This window comes from Engystomops pustulosus, chromosome 4 (genome assembly GCF_040894005.1).
Source record: "Engystomops pustulosus chromosome 4, aEngPut4.maternal, whole genome shotgun sequence".
NCBI lineage: Eukaryota > Metazoa > Chordata > Amphibia > Anura > Leptodactylidae > Engystomops > Engystomops pustulosus.
The window spans coordinates 6,624,983-6,645,065 of record NC_092414.1 but is presented as its reverse complement, the minus strand read 5'-3'; the positions used below and the strand labels follow the sequence as shown (position 1 = coordinate 6,645,065).

Genomic DNA, 20,083 nt, shown 5'->3' with positions numbered 1-20,083 from the left:
AAGTGAAGTAGGGGAGAAGAAGAGAAGCAGACAAGGGTGCATAGACAAAGGAAGAAGGGAGGGAAAAGAGGAGTAGGCAGGGAGAAAGAGAGGAAGGAGAAAAGGAAAGCTAAAGTAAAAAAGGAAAAAAAGGGCCAGAAAGGGGAGAAGGAGGAGATAGGGCAGAAATGAAGGAAAAAGGAGAAAACTGGTATGAATAGAGGAAGGAATAAAGCAAAGAAGAAGGAAGGTACATGGGCAAAGAAACAGGAAAGATGGAATGGAAGGATCCAAAGAAGGAAGGAGTTGCACAAGGAGCAAGCAAGGAAAGAAGACGGCAAGTAATTTTAAAAAGTGCTTAAGTAAAGAGAAAGCAGTAAGGAAAGAAGGGAGGAAGTTTAGAAAGAAGCAAATAAGAGAAGACAAAATGAGAAGGAAAAATCATGGAGAAGAAAGGATGGGAGGGGAGGAAATAAAGAGAAGCAGCAGGAAAGGAAATAAGGGAGGAAGTATAAGAGTAAAGGAAGAGAGAAAGGAAAAGTGTAAGACAATGGGGAAACACCAAGAAGGGTAAGAATGGAAGAAAGGATCTGAGAACAAAGGAGAGACGATCGGAGGGGAAAAGGGTGAAAGAATAAAGAACATATGAAGCAAAGGAGGAAACAGGGAAGTAATGAGAAAGGGAAGATGGCAGGAAGAGAAGGGGAAGGGTGGAGATAATAAGGGAAGAGTAAGAAAAGGTTACAGTTACCAGATGAATGAAATGGAGGTACAATCACACAGGACACAGAATGACTGCATGTTACATAATATCATTACTAGAATGACATGAACCCTGATAATAAACCCCATTACATAGAGGAGACTTCTGCAGATAAAGAGACAGCCAGTCATGGGGGGATGTCTGTGACCCTGTAATCCCTGTGATATGTAGTGGATGACTTAATGAAGACCCCCTGGCTGAGGGCATAGAGACCCCCGGACATGGCATACACACCCCTGCTCCCTGTCCAGCGGCCACTGATGAGCAGATCTGAATTGTCACAATGATTACCCCCTGGAGGTGATGCCAGACGCCGCTCACTGGGGTCATTCATGTCCTGGGTATTTCTACCGAGGGGCTTGTGTGTTTTTATGGAAATCTCTCTTCTACACAAGGAAGATGTCACCATCCTGGAATTATCACTCCCGCTGCTTAGGCATGTAATGTTATTATAAGCCGACTCATTTCTAAATATCCTTTTATAACGGGCTGAGCTCTATTTTGCTGATACAGAGCTCCAAATCCTCTGCACAAGCTGAATGTATAAATGATTCTGCAAGCGACAGCTAGAGGGAGCTCTCTGCGTGCTAGACAATTATAGAGCTCAGTATGCGGTGAGCTCACAAGCTCCCCCTAGTGGTGTCAGAAGGAAGACGTTATATATGACGCAGATGATTTGGATCTCTGTATCCGAAAACAAGACTTTCCATCCAATGTAACGAAATGTGGAATCATTTCTGGATATAAGGACTATATATTAATCCTTACATTTCGGAATGGGTTATAGCAGTGGCATATTCTGGACGAAATCTGTAATAGATCAATTTATAATGCAGGTAAGGAGTGAGGAGCCTTTGGCCCTTTAAGACACAATTTTGCACAATTCGCATCAATTTGGACAAATTCCATTTGGAAAGTTCTGGAAAAAATGTAAGTTTGTGTCTCCGGTCACATCTAAAGCTGCACAATGTCATTCTGTGTTTACTATGTGCAACAAAGCATTGCTAATCCTGCAGGATCTATGGGTCCATCTCAATTCTAAATGCAGCTTTGGATGGGACTGGAGTATATATATATATTATACAGCATATGTAAGGAGCTGACACAGATGTCTGCTCTATGATCTGACAAATGTCACTTACTGCTTTCAATTTCCTCTTATGTGGCCCTGAAGGCCCCAGGGCCCTGGATGTCGCATCCACCCTCTATAGCTCTGCGTATATGGACCCCTTCCATATTACTAAGTTCCATATTACAGCCGAATGTTGAAGGAGGAAGAGAAAGAAGTGGAAAAATCTCCTTATAGAGAAATAAGAGCAGAAAGGGATTAAGCTGAGAGTGGGAAGAAGTGGGGGGAGGTAAGTGACTGCGGTATTATGTGCTGGCGCCTACAGATGATCAAAAGACAAACTTACTCCAATCGCTTTGTGTATAAACTATAGACAATATTCTGAGCAGAAAGGGACACTAAATAAGTCCTGTTGGCTACCGGGTCATTGTTCCCTCAGATTTGGACAAAGCTAATGATCAATTGTGTGATCCACAAGAGCTACAATTCTCTTCTTCATGTTCCTCATGGGCGGGGCTTATCAGAATGTGGGTGTGGCTAATGGGCAGAGAATCAATGCTTAAAAATCTACTGATTTCAGTTTATGAGACAAAGAGGATGATACACACTATTATTTTGCTTTGGATTTGATTTGTTTTGCTGGTATTTTATACGGTTTGCTTGTTTTTTACGGCCCCTTGTATGCACTTCTCCCTTGGTAGGTTGTTGTGTGGTACTTACAGGCAAGTTAGGAGAAGGTTAGTGCACTAAGGGCATTATGATCTTGAGAGGGCGTCTCTTATGAAAGACTTTGGGTGACCCCTGTGGAGTTGCTTGGGAAACAACGGCCACCTTGCTCCGCTCCATTGCTGCAGACTAGCGCACTAATTTTACCTGTAAACCCTTGTCTGAATCGAGCACAACAATGCCCCCTATTGGCCAGCACTGCTGCTTATGTTCAGATTTAGCTAATTAACATATTTTAATATGTATGTTTAATGTTTACTGTTTGCCATCACCCGATGGTAAGAGGATGGATCATTGGCTGGCAGCCCAGAACCTTCTAGAGGGAAAATCTCAGTTTATAAAATGGGTCTATCCTGGTGGTTGGACGCAGAGGAGTTCTTGGTAGTTTGTATGTGTGAGGACACAACGTTGTCATGTAGCAGAGCTAAAAGTGCTACAGAAAGGAGATTCCCTGACTACAGACACACTATAAATGATAAATAGTAGCCTGCAGTGCTCCACTATGTTGATGCGGTGGTGACTACAGCTTTTATAAATATACAATCTGATGTTAATGAAGGATCTGCCGCACTAGTAGAGTGCAGGCCATGCTGGTAGTTGTAGTGCTCCAGAGTGCAGGACATGCTGGTACTTATAGTCCTCCATAACCTTGTAGCCTCTCCCCGGATTGTCCCACAGCCAGAACACAGGATTCTGATGTGTATTTGGCCAGATGTCTCGTACTCAGATAATGATGGTGGCCGCGCAGACAATAATGTCCCCCAAAGCGGCAGCTTCTACCAGGAAACAGAAAGCATTTGGCAGAATCCAAAAATAGAAGGATCCATTACAGAAAACAGAATCTGTAACTGAGATAATCCCCAATGATCAGTCCTGGAAAACGAAGAAATCCCGCAATGTGCCAGACGGCAGAGATAACAATAGAGAAGTGACGCCGCGGTCCTGGCGATACGCCGATCATCTGGTCACTCATTGGGATAATAGACTCCGGGCCCGGGATCAGGTTCCCAATGTCTGACACAGGGCCCAAATCTGTATAGGAAGAGCGGCTCCTAATACAAAGATACCCTCAGACATAGGGGTGTGACCCACCACACACTGGCAGAAGAAGGGTTACACGTGGCGGGCACCTTTCCCCCTCTAGATTAGGGGGGCCGTGGCTAAGCCCCCCCACCCTCTGTCAGATGAGAAGGACAGATTAAGACTTGAGCCGTATTCTGCCAGGAGATTATGCCCCCAGCAGGAAATTAAACCTCCGCTGGCAGGCAGTGGTCTCCGTACCCAACCTGTGCCCGCCACACTGTCCACGGCACAGGACAAGGCGCAGCATCACAGGAGGCACCGGGCACCCGCAGCATCACAACAGGTACCGAACCAGCTGTGCCTGTGCAATGGCCGGCATGTGCAGGGAGCGCAGTGTGAATGTCTGTGCTGTTTCTATGTATGTATGTATGTATGTATGTATATAACTGTATGTATGTATGTATATATGTATTAGGCTGTGACTGCACCCACACATCTCTCCCTTTCCTTCTTACTCCTTTTACTTCTCCCTATTTCCTCCTACTTCCCTCTTCCTTCTTCCACCTGCTTCTGGATCCTTCCTCTTCCTGCTTTCTTCCTCCTCTTTCATCCTCCAGCTATTTCTTCCTCCAGCCTTGTTTCCTTTTCCTCTTTCATCCTCCAGCTATTTCTTCCTTCAGCATTGTTTCCTTTTCCTCTTCCTGCTTTCTTCCTCCTCTTCCATCCTCCAGCTATTTCTTCCTCCAGCCTTGTTTCCATTTCCTCTTCCTGCTTTCTTCCTCCTCTTTCATCCTCCAGCTATTTCTTCCTTCAGCCTTGTTTCATTTTCCTCTTTCATCCTCCAGCTATTTCTTCCTCCAGCCTTGTTTCCTTTTCCTCTTTCATCCTCCAGCTATTTCTTCCTTCAGCATTGTTTCCTTTTCCTCTTCCTGCTTTCTTCCTCCTCTTCCATCCTCCAGCTATTTCTTCCTCCAGCCTTGTTTCCATTTCCTCTTCCTGCTTTCTTCCTCCTCTTTCATCCTCCAGCTATTTCTTCCTCCAGCCTTGTTTCCTTTTCCTCTTCCTGCTTTCTTCCTCCTCTTTCATCCTCCAGCTATTTCTTCCTCCAGCCTTGTTTCCATTTCCTCTTCCTGCTTTCTTCCTCCTCTTTCATCCTCCAGCTATTTCTTCCTCCAGCCTTGTTTCCTTTTCCTCTTCCTGCTTTCTTCCTCCTCTTTCATCCTCCAGCTATTTCTTCCTTCAGCCTTGTTTCATTTTCCTCTTTCATCCTCCAGCTATTTCTTCCTCCAGCATTGTTTCCTCTTCCTCTTCCATCCTCCAGCTATTTCTTCCTCCAGCCTTGTTTCCTTTTCCTCTTCCTGCTTTCTTCCTACTCTTTCATCCTCCAGCTATTTCCTCCTTCAGCCTTGTTTCCTCTTCCTCTTTCATCCTCCAGCTATTTCTTCCTCCAGCCTTGTTTCCTTTTCCTCTTCCTGCTTTCTTCCTCCTCTTTCATCCTCCAGCTATTTCTTCCTTCAGCCTTGTTTCATTTTCCTCTTTCATCCTCCAGCTATTTCTTCCTCCAGCATTGTTTCCTCTTCCTCTTCCATCCTCCAGCTATTTCTTCCTTCAGCCTTGTTTCCTTTTCCTCTTCCTGCTTTCTTCCTACTCTTTCATCCTCCAGCTATTTCCTCCTTCAGCCTTGTTTCCTCTTCCTCTTTCATCCTCCAGCTATTTCTTCCTCCAGCCTTGTTTCCTTTTCCTCTTCCTGCTTTCTTCCTCCTCTTTCATCCTCCAGCTATTTCTTCCTTCAGCCTTGTTTCCTTTTCCTCTTTCATCCTCCAGCTATTTCTTCCTTCAGCCTTGTTTCCTTTTCCTCTTTCATCCTCCAGCTATTTCTTCCTTCAGCATTGTTTCCTTTTCCTCTTTCATCCTCCAGCTATTTCTTCCTCCAGCCTTGTTTCCATTTCCTCTTCCTGCTTTCTTCCTCCTCCAGCTGCTTCTTTCTTCCATTTCATCCACCTATCTCCTACTTCTTCCTCTTTCCCCTTCCTGCCTTCTCTTTCCTCCTTATTGGCCCACATTTATGGAAGCGTCTGTGCCAGTTTCCTAACTTGGCACATGTATATATGAAGTGTTTGTGCCAGTTCTGTGTCGTGTCTGCTCTGTGTCCGCAGCACCACACCGCAGAGTCGGACCGCGCACCACATTTATTATAGTGACTCGGGAGAAGTGTGTTGCAAGCTCTATGGTAAATGTGCACCAAAAAAAGTTGGTGCCCTATCCCGAGCAGAGCAGGGGGCGCCAGATTCATGAGGACCCTGCGCCCCGGGCGCACCGTGCCCACTCCACAGGCAGACTGCACCTAGTACAGACTGCTATAGGTTTTATAAATGTGGCCCATTGCTCGTCATTCTGCCTGCTTCCTTCTTCATCCTCCTCCCGCTTACTCCTCCTCATTCTTCTCCTTTCCTTCCAATCCCTACTCCCTCATTCCTCCTCCAATCCTTCTTCTCCCTCTTCCTGTTTCCTGCTCCTTCCTTATTCTTCCTCCACCACCTCCTTCTCCCTTTTTCTTCCTTCTTCTCCCTCTTCCTGCTTCTTCCTTTTTCCTCCACCATCTTTCCTCCTACTACTACTTCTTCCTGCTCCTTTCCTTCATTCCCATCTCCCGCATTCCTCCTCACTTTTCCTGCCCCTTCTCCCTTTTTCCTCCTTCAGTCTTCTTCCTTCTCCCTCCTCCTGCTTCTCGCTCCTTCCCTCCTCTTCCTCCACCGTCTTTCCTCCTCCTCCTTATTTCTTCTCTTTTCCTTCCAATCCCTTCTCCCGCATTCCTCCTTCTTTCCTTCCAATCCCTCTCCCGCATTCCTCCTTCTTTCCTTCCAATCCCTCTCCCGCATTCCTCCTCCTTTCCTTCCAATCCCTCTCCCGCATTCCTCCTTCTTTCCTTCCAATCCCTCTCCCGCATTCCTCCTCCTTTCCTTCCAATCCCTCTCCCGCATTCCTTCTTCTTTCCTTCCAATCCCTCATTCCTCCTTCTTTCCTTCCAATCCCTCTCCCGCATTCCTTCTTCTTTCCTTCCAATCCCTCATTCCTCCTTCTTTCCTTCCAATCCCTCTCCCGCATTCCTCCTCCTTTCCTTCCAATCCCTCTCCCGCATTCCTCCTTCTTTCCTTCCAATCCCTCTCCCTCATTCCTCCTTCTTTCCTTCCAATCCCTCTCCCGCATTCCTTCTTCTTTCCTTTCAATCCCTCATTCCTCCTTCTTTCCTTCCAATCCCTCTCCCGCATTCCTCCTCCTTTCCTTCCAATCCCTCTCCCGCATTCCTTCTTCTTTCCTTCCAATCCCTCATTCCTCCTTCTTTCCTTCCAATCCCTCTCCCTCATTCCTCCTCCTTTCCTTCCAATCCCTCTCCCCCATTCCTTCTTCTTTCCTTCCAATCCCTCTCCCTCATTCCTCCTTCTTTCCTTCCAATCCCTCTCCCTCATTCCTCCTTCTTTCCTTCCAATCCCTCTCCCGCATTCCTCCTCCTTTCTTATTCCCCTTTCCTCCTCCTTCTCCCTCTTTCCCCCTTCATTCTTCTTCCTTCTTCATCCTCCTCCTGCTTCTCGCTCCGTCCTTCCTCTTCCTCCACCATCTTTCCTCCTCCTCCTCCCTCTTCCTCCTCTTTCTTCAGCAGTCACCGGTGACTTCCACAATCTGTTTTTCCTCCTAGCCCTTACAAAGCTGCTTATTCCGTCAGAGAGAGGAAATCCTCAGTTCCCAGCTGCTTCCCTCTATATAGCAGGGCTCAGCAGTGTCAGGACCCCACATACAGCTCAGCAGTGTCAGGACCCCACATACAGCTCAGCACCCCAACATTGCTGGAACACCATTCCGGAGAACATGACCCAGTGATGTCATCAGATACTGGGTGACATCATTGTATGGGGCGGAGCCAGGGCCCGGTGACCTCCTGGTAGCGGGTTCTATAGGAAGTATTAGCTGCGAGGTGATTAGTATTAGTGGCGGCTCTGTGTGTGTATGAGCGCTGAGTGCGTGAGCACATTACTAATTGGCTTCATTGAGCAGCGCCTGTAGGTTGCTGTGTTATGTAGGTCACCTCTGCCTTTATGAGGATGAGACGAGGGGCGAGAGACCCGCAGCATCTGACAATCATCCACAACGCCCCATCCCCTGCTAACCCCGAAACCAACGCCGAAAATCAGCTGCTTCATGTCCTGTCACTGCACTGACACACTGTGACGAGGGAGGCAGAGAGAAAGAACCCCAGGAACAAACAGGAGGATGAGGACCAGATACAAGTGCAGTGGCCTCCCCAGAAGTACAGCACAAGATGGAATCACCCAGGAGCTTCATATAAAGCACTTACCCCCTACAATATAAGACTGGAGAGACCAACCTAGTTCTAATTATACTCCAGAGCTACACTCACTATTCTGCTGCTGGTGCAGTCACGGTGTACATACATGACATTACTTATCCTGTACTGATCCTGAGTTACATCCTGTATTATACTCCAGAGCTGCACTCACTATTCTGCTGCTGGTGCAGTCACTGTGTACATACATGACATTACTTATCCTGTACTGATCCTGAGTTACATCCTGTATTATACTCCAGAGCTGCACTCACTATTCTGCTGCTGGTGCAGTCACTGTGTACATACATGACATTACTTATCCTGTACTGATCCTGAGTTACATCCTGTATTATACCCCAGAGCTGCACTCACTATTCTGCTGCTGGTGCAGTCACTGTGTACATACATGACATTACTTATCCTGTACTGATCCTGAGTTACATCCTGTATTATACTCCAGAGCTGCATTCACTATTCTGCTGCTGGTGCAGTCACTGTGTATATACATGACATTACTTATCCTGTACTGATCCTGAGTTACATCCTGTATTATACCCCAGAGCTGCACTCACTATTCTGCTGCTGGTGCAGTCACTGTGTACATACACGACATTACTTATCCTGTACTGATCCTGAGTTACATCCTGTATTATACCCCAGAGCTGCACTCACTATTCTGCTGCTGGTGCAGTCACTGGGTACATACATGACATTACTTATCCTGTACTGATCCTGAGTTACATCCTGTATTATACCCCAGAGCTGCATTCACTATTCTGCTGCTGGTGCAGTCACTGTGTACATACATGACATTACTTATCCTGTACTGATCCTGAGTTACATCCTGTATTATACTCCAGAGCTGCACTCACTATTCTGCTGCTGGTGCAGTCACTGTGTACATACATGACATTACTTATCCTGTACTGATCCTGAGTTACATCCTGTATTATACTCCAGAGCTGCACTCACTATTCTGCTGCTGGGGCAGTCACTGTGTACATACATGACATTACTTATCCTGTACTGATCCTGAGTTACATCCTGTATTATACCCCAGAGCTGCACTCACTATTCTGCTGCTGGTGCAGTCACTGTGTACATACATGACATTACTTATCCTGTACTGATCCTGAGTTACATCCTGTATTATACTCCAGAGCTGCACTCACTATTCTGCTGCTGGTGCAGTCACTGTGTACATACATGACATTACTTATCCTGTACTGATCCTGAGTTACATCCTGTATTATACCTCAGAGCTGCACTCACTATTCTGCTGCTGATGCAGTCACTGTGTACATACATGACATTACTTATCCTGTACTGATCCTGAGTTACATCCTGTATTATACCCCAGAGCTGCACTCACTATTCTGCTGCTGGTGCAGTCACTGTGTACATACATGACATTACTTATCCTGTACTGATCCTGAGTTACATCCTGTATTATACCCCAGAGCTGCACTCACTATTCTGCTGCTGGTGCAGTCACTGTGTACATACATGACATTACTTATCCTGTACTGATCCTGAGTTACATCCTGTATTATACCCCAGAGCTGCACTCACTATTCTGCTGCTGGTGCAGTCACTGTGTACATACATGGCATTACTTATCCTGTACTGATCCTGAGTTACATCCTGTATTATACTCCAGAGCTGCACTCACTATTCTGCTGCTGGTGCAGTCACTGTGTACATACATGACATTACTTATCCTGTACTGATCCTGAGTTACATCCTGTATTATACCCCAGAGCTGCACTCACTATTCTGCTGCTGGTGCAGTCACTGTGTACATACATGACATTACTTATCCTGTACTGAGCCTGAGTTACATCCTGTATTATACCCCAGAGCTGCACTCACTATTCTGCTGCTGGTGCAGTCACTGTGTACATACATGACATTACTTATCCTGTACTGATCCTGAGTTACATCCTGTATTATACCCCAGAGCTGCACTCACTATTCTGCTGCTGGTGCAGTCACTGTGTACATACATGACATTACTTATCCTGTGCTGATTCTCAGATTTTGGGGCAGATTTTCAGGCTCCTGAATTTTTTGTCATTCTTATATAATTCTGCTTCCTCCCTAATTCCAGCTGCTCTAATATAGAAATATGGACCATACAGCAAATCTGCGGATTATACTATGAGTGATGGACTCTGAGCTGATTGTCAGGGAGGCGGCCTTAAACCCTGCAGTACACTATGTATCTGCAGAGATAAGGGATCTGATTCCATCTCCCGGTTCAGTCCTTTTTGTAGATTCATCCCTGACATTTCACTGTCACATGCAGCAATCAATATCTGCCTCATCCTTCACACGAATTACAGCCCCTGGAATTGATCATCAGAAACCCCTCATATTGTGATTCCAATAAGCTGAATCTAAATGTTTTGGCTTTTCAATGGAATTCGGCTGAATTAGAGATCAATACATCACAAAAAACAAACTTTATGCATGCACAAAGTTACTAGCAGGATAGTGAGTGCAGCTCTGGGGTATAATACAGGATGTAACTCAGGGTCAGTACAGGATAAGTAATGCCATGTATGTACAGTGACTGCACCAGCAGCAGAATAGTGAGTGCAGCTCTGGAGTATAATACAGGATGTAACTCAGGATCAGTACAGGATAAGTAGTGTCATGTATGTACACAGTGACTGCACCAGCAGCAGAATAGTGAGTGCAGCTCTGGAGTATAATACAGGATGTAACTCAGGATCAGTACAGGATAAGTAATGTCATGTATGTACACAGTGACTGCACTAGCAGCAGAATAGTGAGTGCAGCTCTGGAGTATAATACAGGATGTAACTCAGGATCAGTACAGGATAAGTAATGTCATGTATGTACACAGTGACTGCACCAGCAGCAGAATAGTGAGTGCAGCTCTGGGGTATAATACAGGATGTAACTCAGGATCAGTACAGGATAAGTAATGTCATGTATGTACAGTGACTGCACCAGCAGCAGAATAGTGAGTGCAGCTCTGGAGTATAATACAGGATGTAACTCAGGATCAGTACAGGATAAGTAATGTCATGTATGTACACAGTGACTGCACCAGCAGCAGAATAGTGAGTGCAGCTCTGGAGTATAATACAGGATGTAACTCAGGATCAGTACAGGATAAGTAATGTCATGTATGTACACAGTGACTGCACAAGCAGCAGAATAGTGAGTGCAGCTCTGGGGTATAATACAGGATGTAACTCAGGATCAGTACAGGATAAGTAATGTCATGTATGTACACAGTGACTGCACCAGCAGCAGAATAGTGAGTGCAGCTCTGGAGTATAATACAGGATATAACTCAGGATCAGTACAGGATAAGTAATGTCATGTATGTACACAGTGACTGCACCAGCAGCAGAATAGTAAGTGCAGCTCTGGTGTATAATACAGGATGTAACTCAGGATCAGTACAGGATAAGTAATGTCATGTATGCACACAGTGACTGCACCAGCAGAATAGTGAGTGCAGCTCTGGACTATAATACAGGATGTAACTCAGGGTCAGTACAGGATAAGTAATGTCATGTATGTACACAGTGACTGTACCAGCAGCACAATAGTGAGTGCAGCTCTGGGGTATAATACAGGATGTAACTCAGGATCAGTACAGGATAAGTAATGTCATGTATGTACACAGTGACTGCACCAGCAGAATAGTGAGTGCAGCTCTGGGGTATAATACAGGATGTAACTCAGGATCAGTACAGGATAAGTAATGTCATGTATGTACACAGTGACTGCACCAGCAGCAGAATAGTGAGTGCAGCTCTGGGGTATAATACAGGATGTAACTCAAGATCAGTACAGGATAAGTAATGTCATGTATGTACACAGTGACTGCACCAGCAGCAGAATAGTGAGTGCAGCTCTGGGGTATAATACAGGAGGTAACTCAGGATCAGTACAGGATAAGTAATGTCATGTATGTACAGTGACTGCACCAGCAGCAGAATAGTGAGTGCAGCTCTGGGGTATAATACAGGATGTAACTCAAGATCAGTACAGGATAAGTAATGTCATGTATGTACACAGTGACTGCACCAGCAGCAGAATAGTGAGTGCAGCTCTGGGGTATAATACAGGAGGTAACTCAGGATCAGTACAGGATAAGTAATGTCATGTATGTACACAGTGACTGCACCAGCAGCAGAATAGTAAGTGCAGCTCTGGTGTATAATACAGGATGTAACTCAGGATCAGTACAGGATAAGTAATGTCATGTATGTACACAGTGACTGCACCAGCAGCAGAATAGTGAGTGCAGCTCTGGGGTATAATACAGGATGTAACTCAGGATCAGTACAGGATAAGTAATGTCATGTATGTACAGTGACTGCACCAGCAGCAGAATAGTGAGTGCAGCTCTGGGGTATAATACAGGATGTAACTCAGGATCAGTACAGGATAAGTAATGTCATGTATGTACACAGTGACTGCACCACCAGCAGAATAGTGAGTGCAGCTCTGGGGTATAATACAGGATGTAACTCAGGATCAGTACAGGATAAGTAATGTCATGTATGTACACAGTGACTGCACCAGCAGCAGAATAGTGAGTGCAGCTCTGGAGTATAAACACAGGATATAATTTGTCCAGACAGTCTCTGCTGCTGGTACGCGATGCTGGGACTTGTAGTTCTCCTGCTGTGTCTCGGCTCTCTGTCACCTGAGGTTTTACAATGTGCTGTGTAATTCTAGTAGTGTAAGATGATCCTGTTGTTCATCCAGTTTGCTGTGAGTGGCAGATGTTGGCGGAGGGAGGAGCGGCAGGTGGAGGTGTCGCAGGGTCTGTGCTCTCTATGTGACTGTGTGTCTGTCTCTTGTGTCCCAGCAGCCTCCAGCCGGGACCACCCTGCACAGCCTGACCCATGTAAAAAGGTGGAGACCCCCAGCGCAGCAGGATGCGGGAGCCAAGGAGACGCCTCCCCCGCAGATGGGCACAGACATCGTGTAAGTGGATGGGCACTAAGACGTGTGTGAGGAGACTAATGAGGGTCCGGGAGGAGCACAACTGACTTATTATAACTTCTAATATGTGGCCACTGGGGGGCAAGATGGGGAGCGCTGGGGGTATAGAGGATGGGGAGCGCCGGGGGTATAGAGGATGGGGAGCGCTGGGGGTATAGAGGATGGGGAGCACTGGGGGTATAGAGGATGGGGAGCGCCGGGGGTATAGAGGGTGGGGAGCGCCGGGGGTATAGAGGATGGGGAGAGCTGGGGGTATAGAGGATGGGGAGCAATAGGGGTATAGAGGATGGGGAGCACTGGGGGGTATAGAGGATGGGGAGCACTGGGGGGTATAGAGGATGGGGAGCGCTGGGGGTATAGAGGATGGGGAGCGCTGGGGGTATAGAGGATGGGGAGCACTGGGGGTATAGAGGATGGGGAGCACTGGGGGTATGGAGGATGGGGAGCACTGGGGGTATGGAGGATGGGGAGCACTGGTGGTATAGAGGATGGGGAGCACTGGGAGTATAGAGGATGGGGAGCGCTGGGGGTATAGAGGATGGGGAGCACTGGGGGTATAGAGGATGGGGAGCACTGGGGGTATAGAGGATGGGGAGCGCTGGGGGTATAGAGGATGGGGAGCGCTGGGGGTATAGAGGATGGGAAGCACTGGGGGGTATAGAGGATGGGGAGCACTGGGGGTATAGAGGATGGGGAGCACTGGGGGTATAGAGGATGGGGAGCACTGAGGGTATAGAGGATGAGGAGCACTGGGGGTATAGAGGATGGGGAGCACTGGGGGTATAGAGGATGGGGAGCACTGGGGGTATAGAGGATGGGGAGCACTGGGGGTATAGAGGATGGGGAGCACTGGGGGTATAGAGGATGGGGAGCACTGGGGGTATAGAGGATGGGGAGCACTGGGGGTATAGAGGATGGGGAGCACTGGGGGTATGGAGGATGGGGAGCACTGGGGGGTATAGAGGATGGGGAGCACTGGGGGTATGGAGGATGGGGAGCACTGGTGGTATAGAGGATGGGGAGCGCTGGGGGTATAGAGGATGGGGAGCACTGGGGGTATAGAGGATGGGGAGCACTGGGGGTATAGAGGATGGGGAGCACTGGGGGGTATGGAGTATGGGGAGCACTGGGGGTATAGAGGATGGGGAGCACTGGGGGTATAGAGGATGGGGAGCACTGGGGGTATAGAGGATGGGGAGCACTGGGGGTATAGAGGATGGGGAGCACTGGGGGTATAGAGGATGGGGAGCACTGGGGGTATAGAGGATGGGGAGCACTGGGGGTATAGAGGATGGGGAGCACTGGGGGTATAGAGGATGGGGAGCGCTGGGGGTATAGAGGATGGGAAGCACTGGGGGGTATAGAGGATGGGGAGCACTGGGGGTATAGAGGATGGGGAGCACTGGGGGTATAGAGGATGGGGAGCACTGGGGGTATAGAGGATGGGGAGCACTGGGGGTATAGAGGATGGGGAGCGCCTGGGGTATAGAGGATGGGGAGCACTGGGGTATAGAGGATGGGGAGCACTGGGGGGTATAGAGGATGGGGAGCACTGGGGGTATAGAGGATGGGGAGCACTGGGAGTATAGAGGATGGGGAGCACTGGGGGTATAGAGGATGGGGAGCACTGGGGGTATAGAGGATGGGGAGCACTGGGGGTATAGAGGATGGGGAGCACTGGGGGTATAGAGGATGGGGAGCACTGGGGGTATAGAGGATGGGGAGCACTGGGGGTATAGAGGATGGGGAGCACTGGGGGTATAGAGGATGGGGAGCACTGGGGGTATAGAGGATGGGGAGCACTGGGGGTATAGAGGATGGGGAGCGCTGGGGGTATAGAGGATGGGGAGCACTGGGGGTATAGAGGATGGGGAGCACTGGGGGTATAGAGGATGGGGAGCACTGGGGGTATAGAGGATGGGGAGCACTGGGGGTATAGAGGATGGGGAGCACTGGGGGTATAGAGGATGGGGAGCACTGGGGGTATAGAGGATGGGGAGCACTGAGGGTATAGAGGATGAGGAGCACTGGGGGTATAGAGGATGGGGAGCACTGGGGGTATAGAGGATGGGGAGCACTGGGGGTATAGAGGATGGGGAGCACTGGGGGTATAGAGGATGGGGAGCACTGGGGGTATAGAGGATGGGGAGCACTGGGGGTATAGAGGATGGGGAGCACTGGGGGTATAGAGGATGGGGAGCACTGGGGGTATGGAGGATGGGGAGCACTGAGGGTATAGAGGATGGGGAGCGCTGGGGGTATAGAGGATGGGGAGCACTGGGGGTATGGAGGATGGGGAGCACTGGGGGTATGGAGGATGGGGAGCACTGGTGGTATAGAGGATGGGGAGCACTGGGAGTATAGAGGATGGGGAGCGCTGGGGGTATAGAGGATGGGGAGCACTGGGGGTATAGAGGATGGGGAGCACTGGGGGTATAGAGGATGGGGAGCGCTGGGGGTATAGAGGATGGGGAGCGCTGGGGGTATAGAGGATGGGAAGCACTGGGGGGTATAGAGGATGGGGAGCACTGGGGGTATAGAGGATGGGGAGCACTGGGGGTATAGAGGATGGGGAGCACTGAGGGTATAGAGGATGAGGAGCACTGGGGGTATAGAGGATGGGGAGCACTGGGGGTATAGAGGATGGGGAGCACTGGGGGTATAGAGGATGGGGAGCACTGGGGGTATAGAGGATGGGGAGCACTGGGGGTATAGAGGATGGGGAGCACTGGGGGTATGGAGGATGGGGAGCACTGAGGGTATAGAGGATGGGGAGCACTGGGGGGTATAGAGGATGGGGAGCACTGGGGGTATGGAGGATGGGGAGCACTGGTGGTATAGAGGATGGGGAGCGCTGGGGGTATAGAGGATGGGGAGCACTGGGGGTATAGAGGATGGGGAGCACTGGGGGTATAGAGGATGGGGAGCACTGGGGGGTATGGAGTATGGGGAGCACTGGGGGTATAGAGGATGGGGAGCACTGGGGGTATAGAGGATGGGGAGCACTGGGGGTATAGAGGATGGGGAGCACTGGGGGTATAGAGGATGGGGAGCACTGGGGGTATAGAGGATGGGGAGCACTGGGGGTATAGAGGATGGGGAGCACTGGGGGTATAGAGGATGGGGAGCACTGGGGGTATAGAGGATGGGGAGCGCTGGGGGTATAGAGGATGGGAAGCACTGGGGGGTATAGAGGATGGGGAGCACTGGGGGTATAGAGGATGGGGAGCACTGGGGGTATAGAGGATGGGGAGCACTGGGGGTATAGAGGATGGGGAGCACTGGGGGTATAGAGGATGGGGAGCGCCTGGGGTATAGAGGATGGGGAGCACTGGGGTATAGAGGATGGGGAGCACTGGGGGGTATAGAGGATGGGGAGCACTGGGGGTATAGAGGATGGGGAGCACTGGGAGTATAGAGGATGGGGAGCACTGGGGGTATAGAGGATGGGGAGCACTGGGGGTATAGAGGATGGGGAGCACTGGGGGTATAGAGGATGGGGAGCACTGGGGGTATAGAGGATGGGGAGCACTGGGGGTATAGAGGATGGGGAGCACTGGGGGTATAGAGGATGGGGAGCACTGGGGGTATAGAGGATGGGGAGCACTGGGGGTATAGAGGATGGGGAGCACTGGGGGTATAGAGGATGGGGAGCGCTGGGGGTATAGAGGATGGGGAGCACTGGGGGTATAGAGGATGGGGAGCACTGGGGGTATAGAGGATGGGGAGCACTGGGGGTATAGAGGATGGGGAGCACTGGGGGTATAGAGGATGGGGAGCACTGGGGGTATAGAGGATGGGGAGCGCTGGGGGTATAGAGGATGGGGAGCACTGGGGGTATAGAGGATGGGGAGCGCTGGGGGTATAGAGGATGGGGAGCACTGGGGGTATAGAGGATGGGGAGCACTGGGGGTATAGAGGATGGGGAGCACTGGGGGTATGGAGGATGGGGAGCACTGGGGGTATAGAGGATGGGGAGCACTGGGGGTATAGAGGATGGGGAGCACTGGGGGTATAGAGGATGGGGAGCGCTGGGGGTATAGAGGATGGGGAGCGCTGGGGGTATAGAGGATGGGGAGCACTGGGGGTATAGAGGATGGGGAGCACTGGGGGTATAGAGGATGGGGAGCACTGGGGGTATAGAGAAACACTCCTGATGATACCAAAAAAAACCTTTAATTTTATAATAAAACCTTTCTTTTCAACAATCTATTCCAATTCTCATTCCCATCTCTTCTTGCTGTCGAGTTATGGAAAGCTGCCCTGACCTGATATGGCTGAGGGTTTGTTACAGTGTCACCAGTCTAGAGGGATAGGCAGCACAAAGCCATCTCTATTGTTACAATGTATCAGTCCAGTGTCTGCAGTGTTAGACTGGACACAACTGTAGCAAAGCAAGAAAGATGACAGTAAGCAGAGATCTTTATGATGGTGAGGAACAGACCAGTCCGCAGGGCAAAAACATTTCTGTTTTTTAAAGGAAGTACGAAAAATCTTGTTTTTCCAGTGTGACAGGTCAGGGGCGGACTCCAGTCTAATTTACCCAAAGAGTTAATCATGTGAATTTGAGAAAGAGTTAATACAAATAGAGAGAGCGCCCCCTTATGGCCCTGGAGGCCAGTGCACACTGACTCCCTGCTTGGATGTGGTTACATAAAGAAGCAGCGCTGCAGTGTAAAGCATGGGGAGAGGATGCAGATCTGGAGTCTACCCTATGTATGATACATATCAGTGGTGAGTGCTGGGTGTATACTACATGCTTTAATACCATCCCTTTAAGAAGGCCAGTGGACACTGAGTGTAGAGGAATGTGTCACTTTTTTTCTAGCCCTTGCAGTACCAGCTCCCACCACTAGCAGCAGTATACTATCCCCATTGACTCTGATGCAACAGCGCTCCCTGGAAAGCGATTTCTTTGGAAAATGACCCTCCATCTTTGAGTTGCCGTCTATACTCAAAACTTCCTCTCAATACAAGGCAGCGGGGTCATCGTGCGGGAGCTGCGGCACATTGATCAGTGCTGTATGCAGAGGCGCTGTCATGAGGCTACCGACAACGTATTAATAGCCGGGGATGTACAGAAATAGCCCTATTACTTCACACTTATCTCAGAATTAGCTGCAGCACTGCCTCGTGTGGAGGGGGAGGGAAATCACACTGTCACACAAGCTCCTACCCTGCAGGAAGGAGACTACCCGTGCATATACAGTATATGTATATAACATAGGGGGCAGTCATCACCTGTGCTCTGTATAGAGCACCGAGAAGCAGTCCAATGTATATGACATAACTGACAGAGGACTAGGGGGAGCTCAGGAGATTACTACAAGTATATACTGCCACCACTAGGGGGAGCTCAGGAGATTACTACATGTATATACTGCCACCATTAGGAGGAGCTCAGGAGATTACTACATACTGTATATACTGCCACCATTAGGAGGAGCTCAGGAGATTACTACATACTGTATATACTGCCACCATTAGGGGGAGCTCAGGAGATTACTACATTCTGTATATACAGTCACCACTAGGAGGAGCTCAGGAGATTACTACATACTGTATATACAGCCACCATTAGGAGGAGCTCAGGAGATTACTACATACTGTATATACTGCCACCATTAGGGGGAGCTCAGGAGATTACTACATTCTGTATATACTGCCACCATTAGGAGGAGCTCAGGAGATTACTACATACTGTATATACAGCCACCATTAGGAGGAGCTCAGGAGATTACTACATACTGTATATACTGCCACCATTAGGGGGAGCTCAGGAGATTACTACATTCTGTATATACAGTCACCACTAGGGGGAGCTCAGGAGATTACTACATACTGTATATACTGCCACCATTAGGAGGAGCTCAGGAGATTACTACATACTGTATATACTGCCACCATTAGGGGGAGCTCAGGAGATTACTACATACTGGATATACAGCCACCACTAGGGGGAGCTCAGGAGATTACTGCATACTGTATATACTGCCACCATTAGGAGGAGCTCAGGAGATTACTACATACTGTATATACTGCCACTATTAGGAGGAGCTCAGGAGATTACTACATACTGTATATACTGCCACCATTAGGGGGAGCTCAGGAGATTACTACATACTGGATATACAGCCACCACTAGGGGGAGCTCAGGAGATTACTGCATACTGTATATACAGCCACCACTAGTGGGAGCTCAGGAGATTACTACATTCTGTATATACTGCTACCACTAGGAGGAGCTCAGGAGATTACTACATACTGTATATACACCACCACTTGGGGGAGCTCAGGAGATTACTACATACTGTATATACAGCCACCACTAGGAGGAGCTCAGGGGATTACTACATACTGTATATACAGCCACCACTAGGAGGAGCTCAGGGGAATACTACATACTGTTTATACAGCCACCACTAGGAGGAGCTCAGGAGATTACTACATACTGTATATACAGCCACCACTAGGGGGATCTCAGGAGATTACTACATACTGTTTATACAGCCACCACTAGGGGGAGCTCAGGAGATTACTGCATACTGTATATACAGCCACCACTAGTGGGAGCTCAGGAGATTACTGCATACTGTATATACAGCCACCACTAGGAGGAGCTCAGGAGATTACTACATACTGTATATGCAGAAACCACTAGGGGGAGCTCAGGAGATTACTACATACTGTATATACAGCCACCACTAGGGGGAGCTCAGGAGTTTACTACATACTGTATATACAGCCACCACTAGGAGGAGCTCAGGAGATTACTACATACTGTATATACAACCACCACTAGGAGGAGCTCAGGAGATTACTACATACTGTATATACAGCCACCACTAGGAGGAGCTCAGAAGATTACTACATACTGTATATACAGCCACCACTAGGAGGAGCTCAGTATATTACTACATACTGTATATACAGCAACCGCTAGGGAGAGCTCAGGAGATTACTACATACTGTATATACAGCCACCGCTAGGAGGAGCTCAGGAGATTACTACATACTGTATATACAGCCACCACTAGAGGGAGCTCAGGAGATTACTACATACTGTATATACAGCCACCACTAGGAGGAGCTCAGGAGATTACTACATACTGTATATACAGCCACCACTAGGAGGAGCTCAGGGGATTACTACATACTGTATATACAGCCACCACTAGGAGGA

At 48.7% G+C, this 20,083-nt stretch overlaps 2 protein-coding genes across 10 annotated transcripts in view; one reads left to right on the top strand and one right to left on the bottom strand.

The window, feature by feature from the left end:
* CACNA2D4 (calcium voltage-gated channel auxiliary subunit alpha2delta 4) overlaps positions 1 to 20,083 on the bottom strand; it is a 142,508-nt gene that overhangs the window by 36,350 nt on the left and 86,075 nt on the right. The gene's annotated exons all lie outside the window — the stretch shown is intronic.
* The window catches only part of LRTM2 (leucine rich repeats and transmembrane domains 2), a 40,597-nt gene that overhangs the window by 8,704 nt on the left and 11,810 nt on the right, over positions 1 to 20,083 (top strand). The window contains exons 1-2 of one of the 4 annotated variants that reach the window (XM_072144925.1): positions 3,761 to 3,903; positions 12,767 to 12,882. In XM_072144925.1, the coding sequence (XP_072001026.1) occupies positions 12,834 to 12,882 (49 nt within the window). In that variant the 5' untranslated portion in view covers positions 3,761 to 3,903; positions 12,767 to 12,833. Of the gene's footprint in view, positions 1 to 3,760; positions 3,904 to 12,763; positions 12,883 to 20,083 lie in introns of those variants that run through there. The other 3 variants (XM_072144927.1, XM_072144926.1, XM_072144924.1) reach the window with 3 other exon arrangements.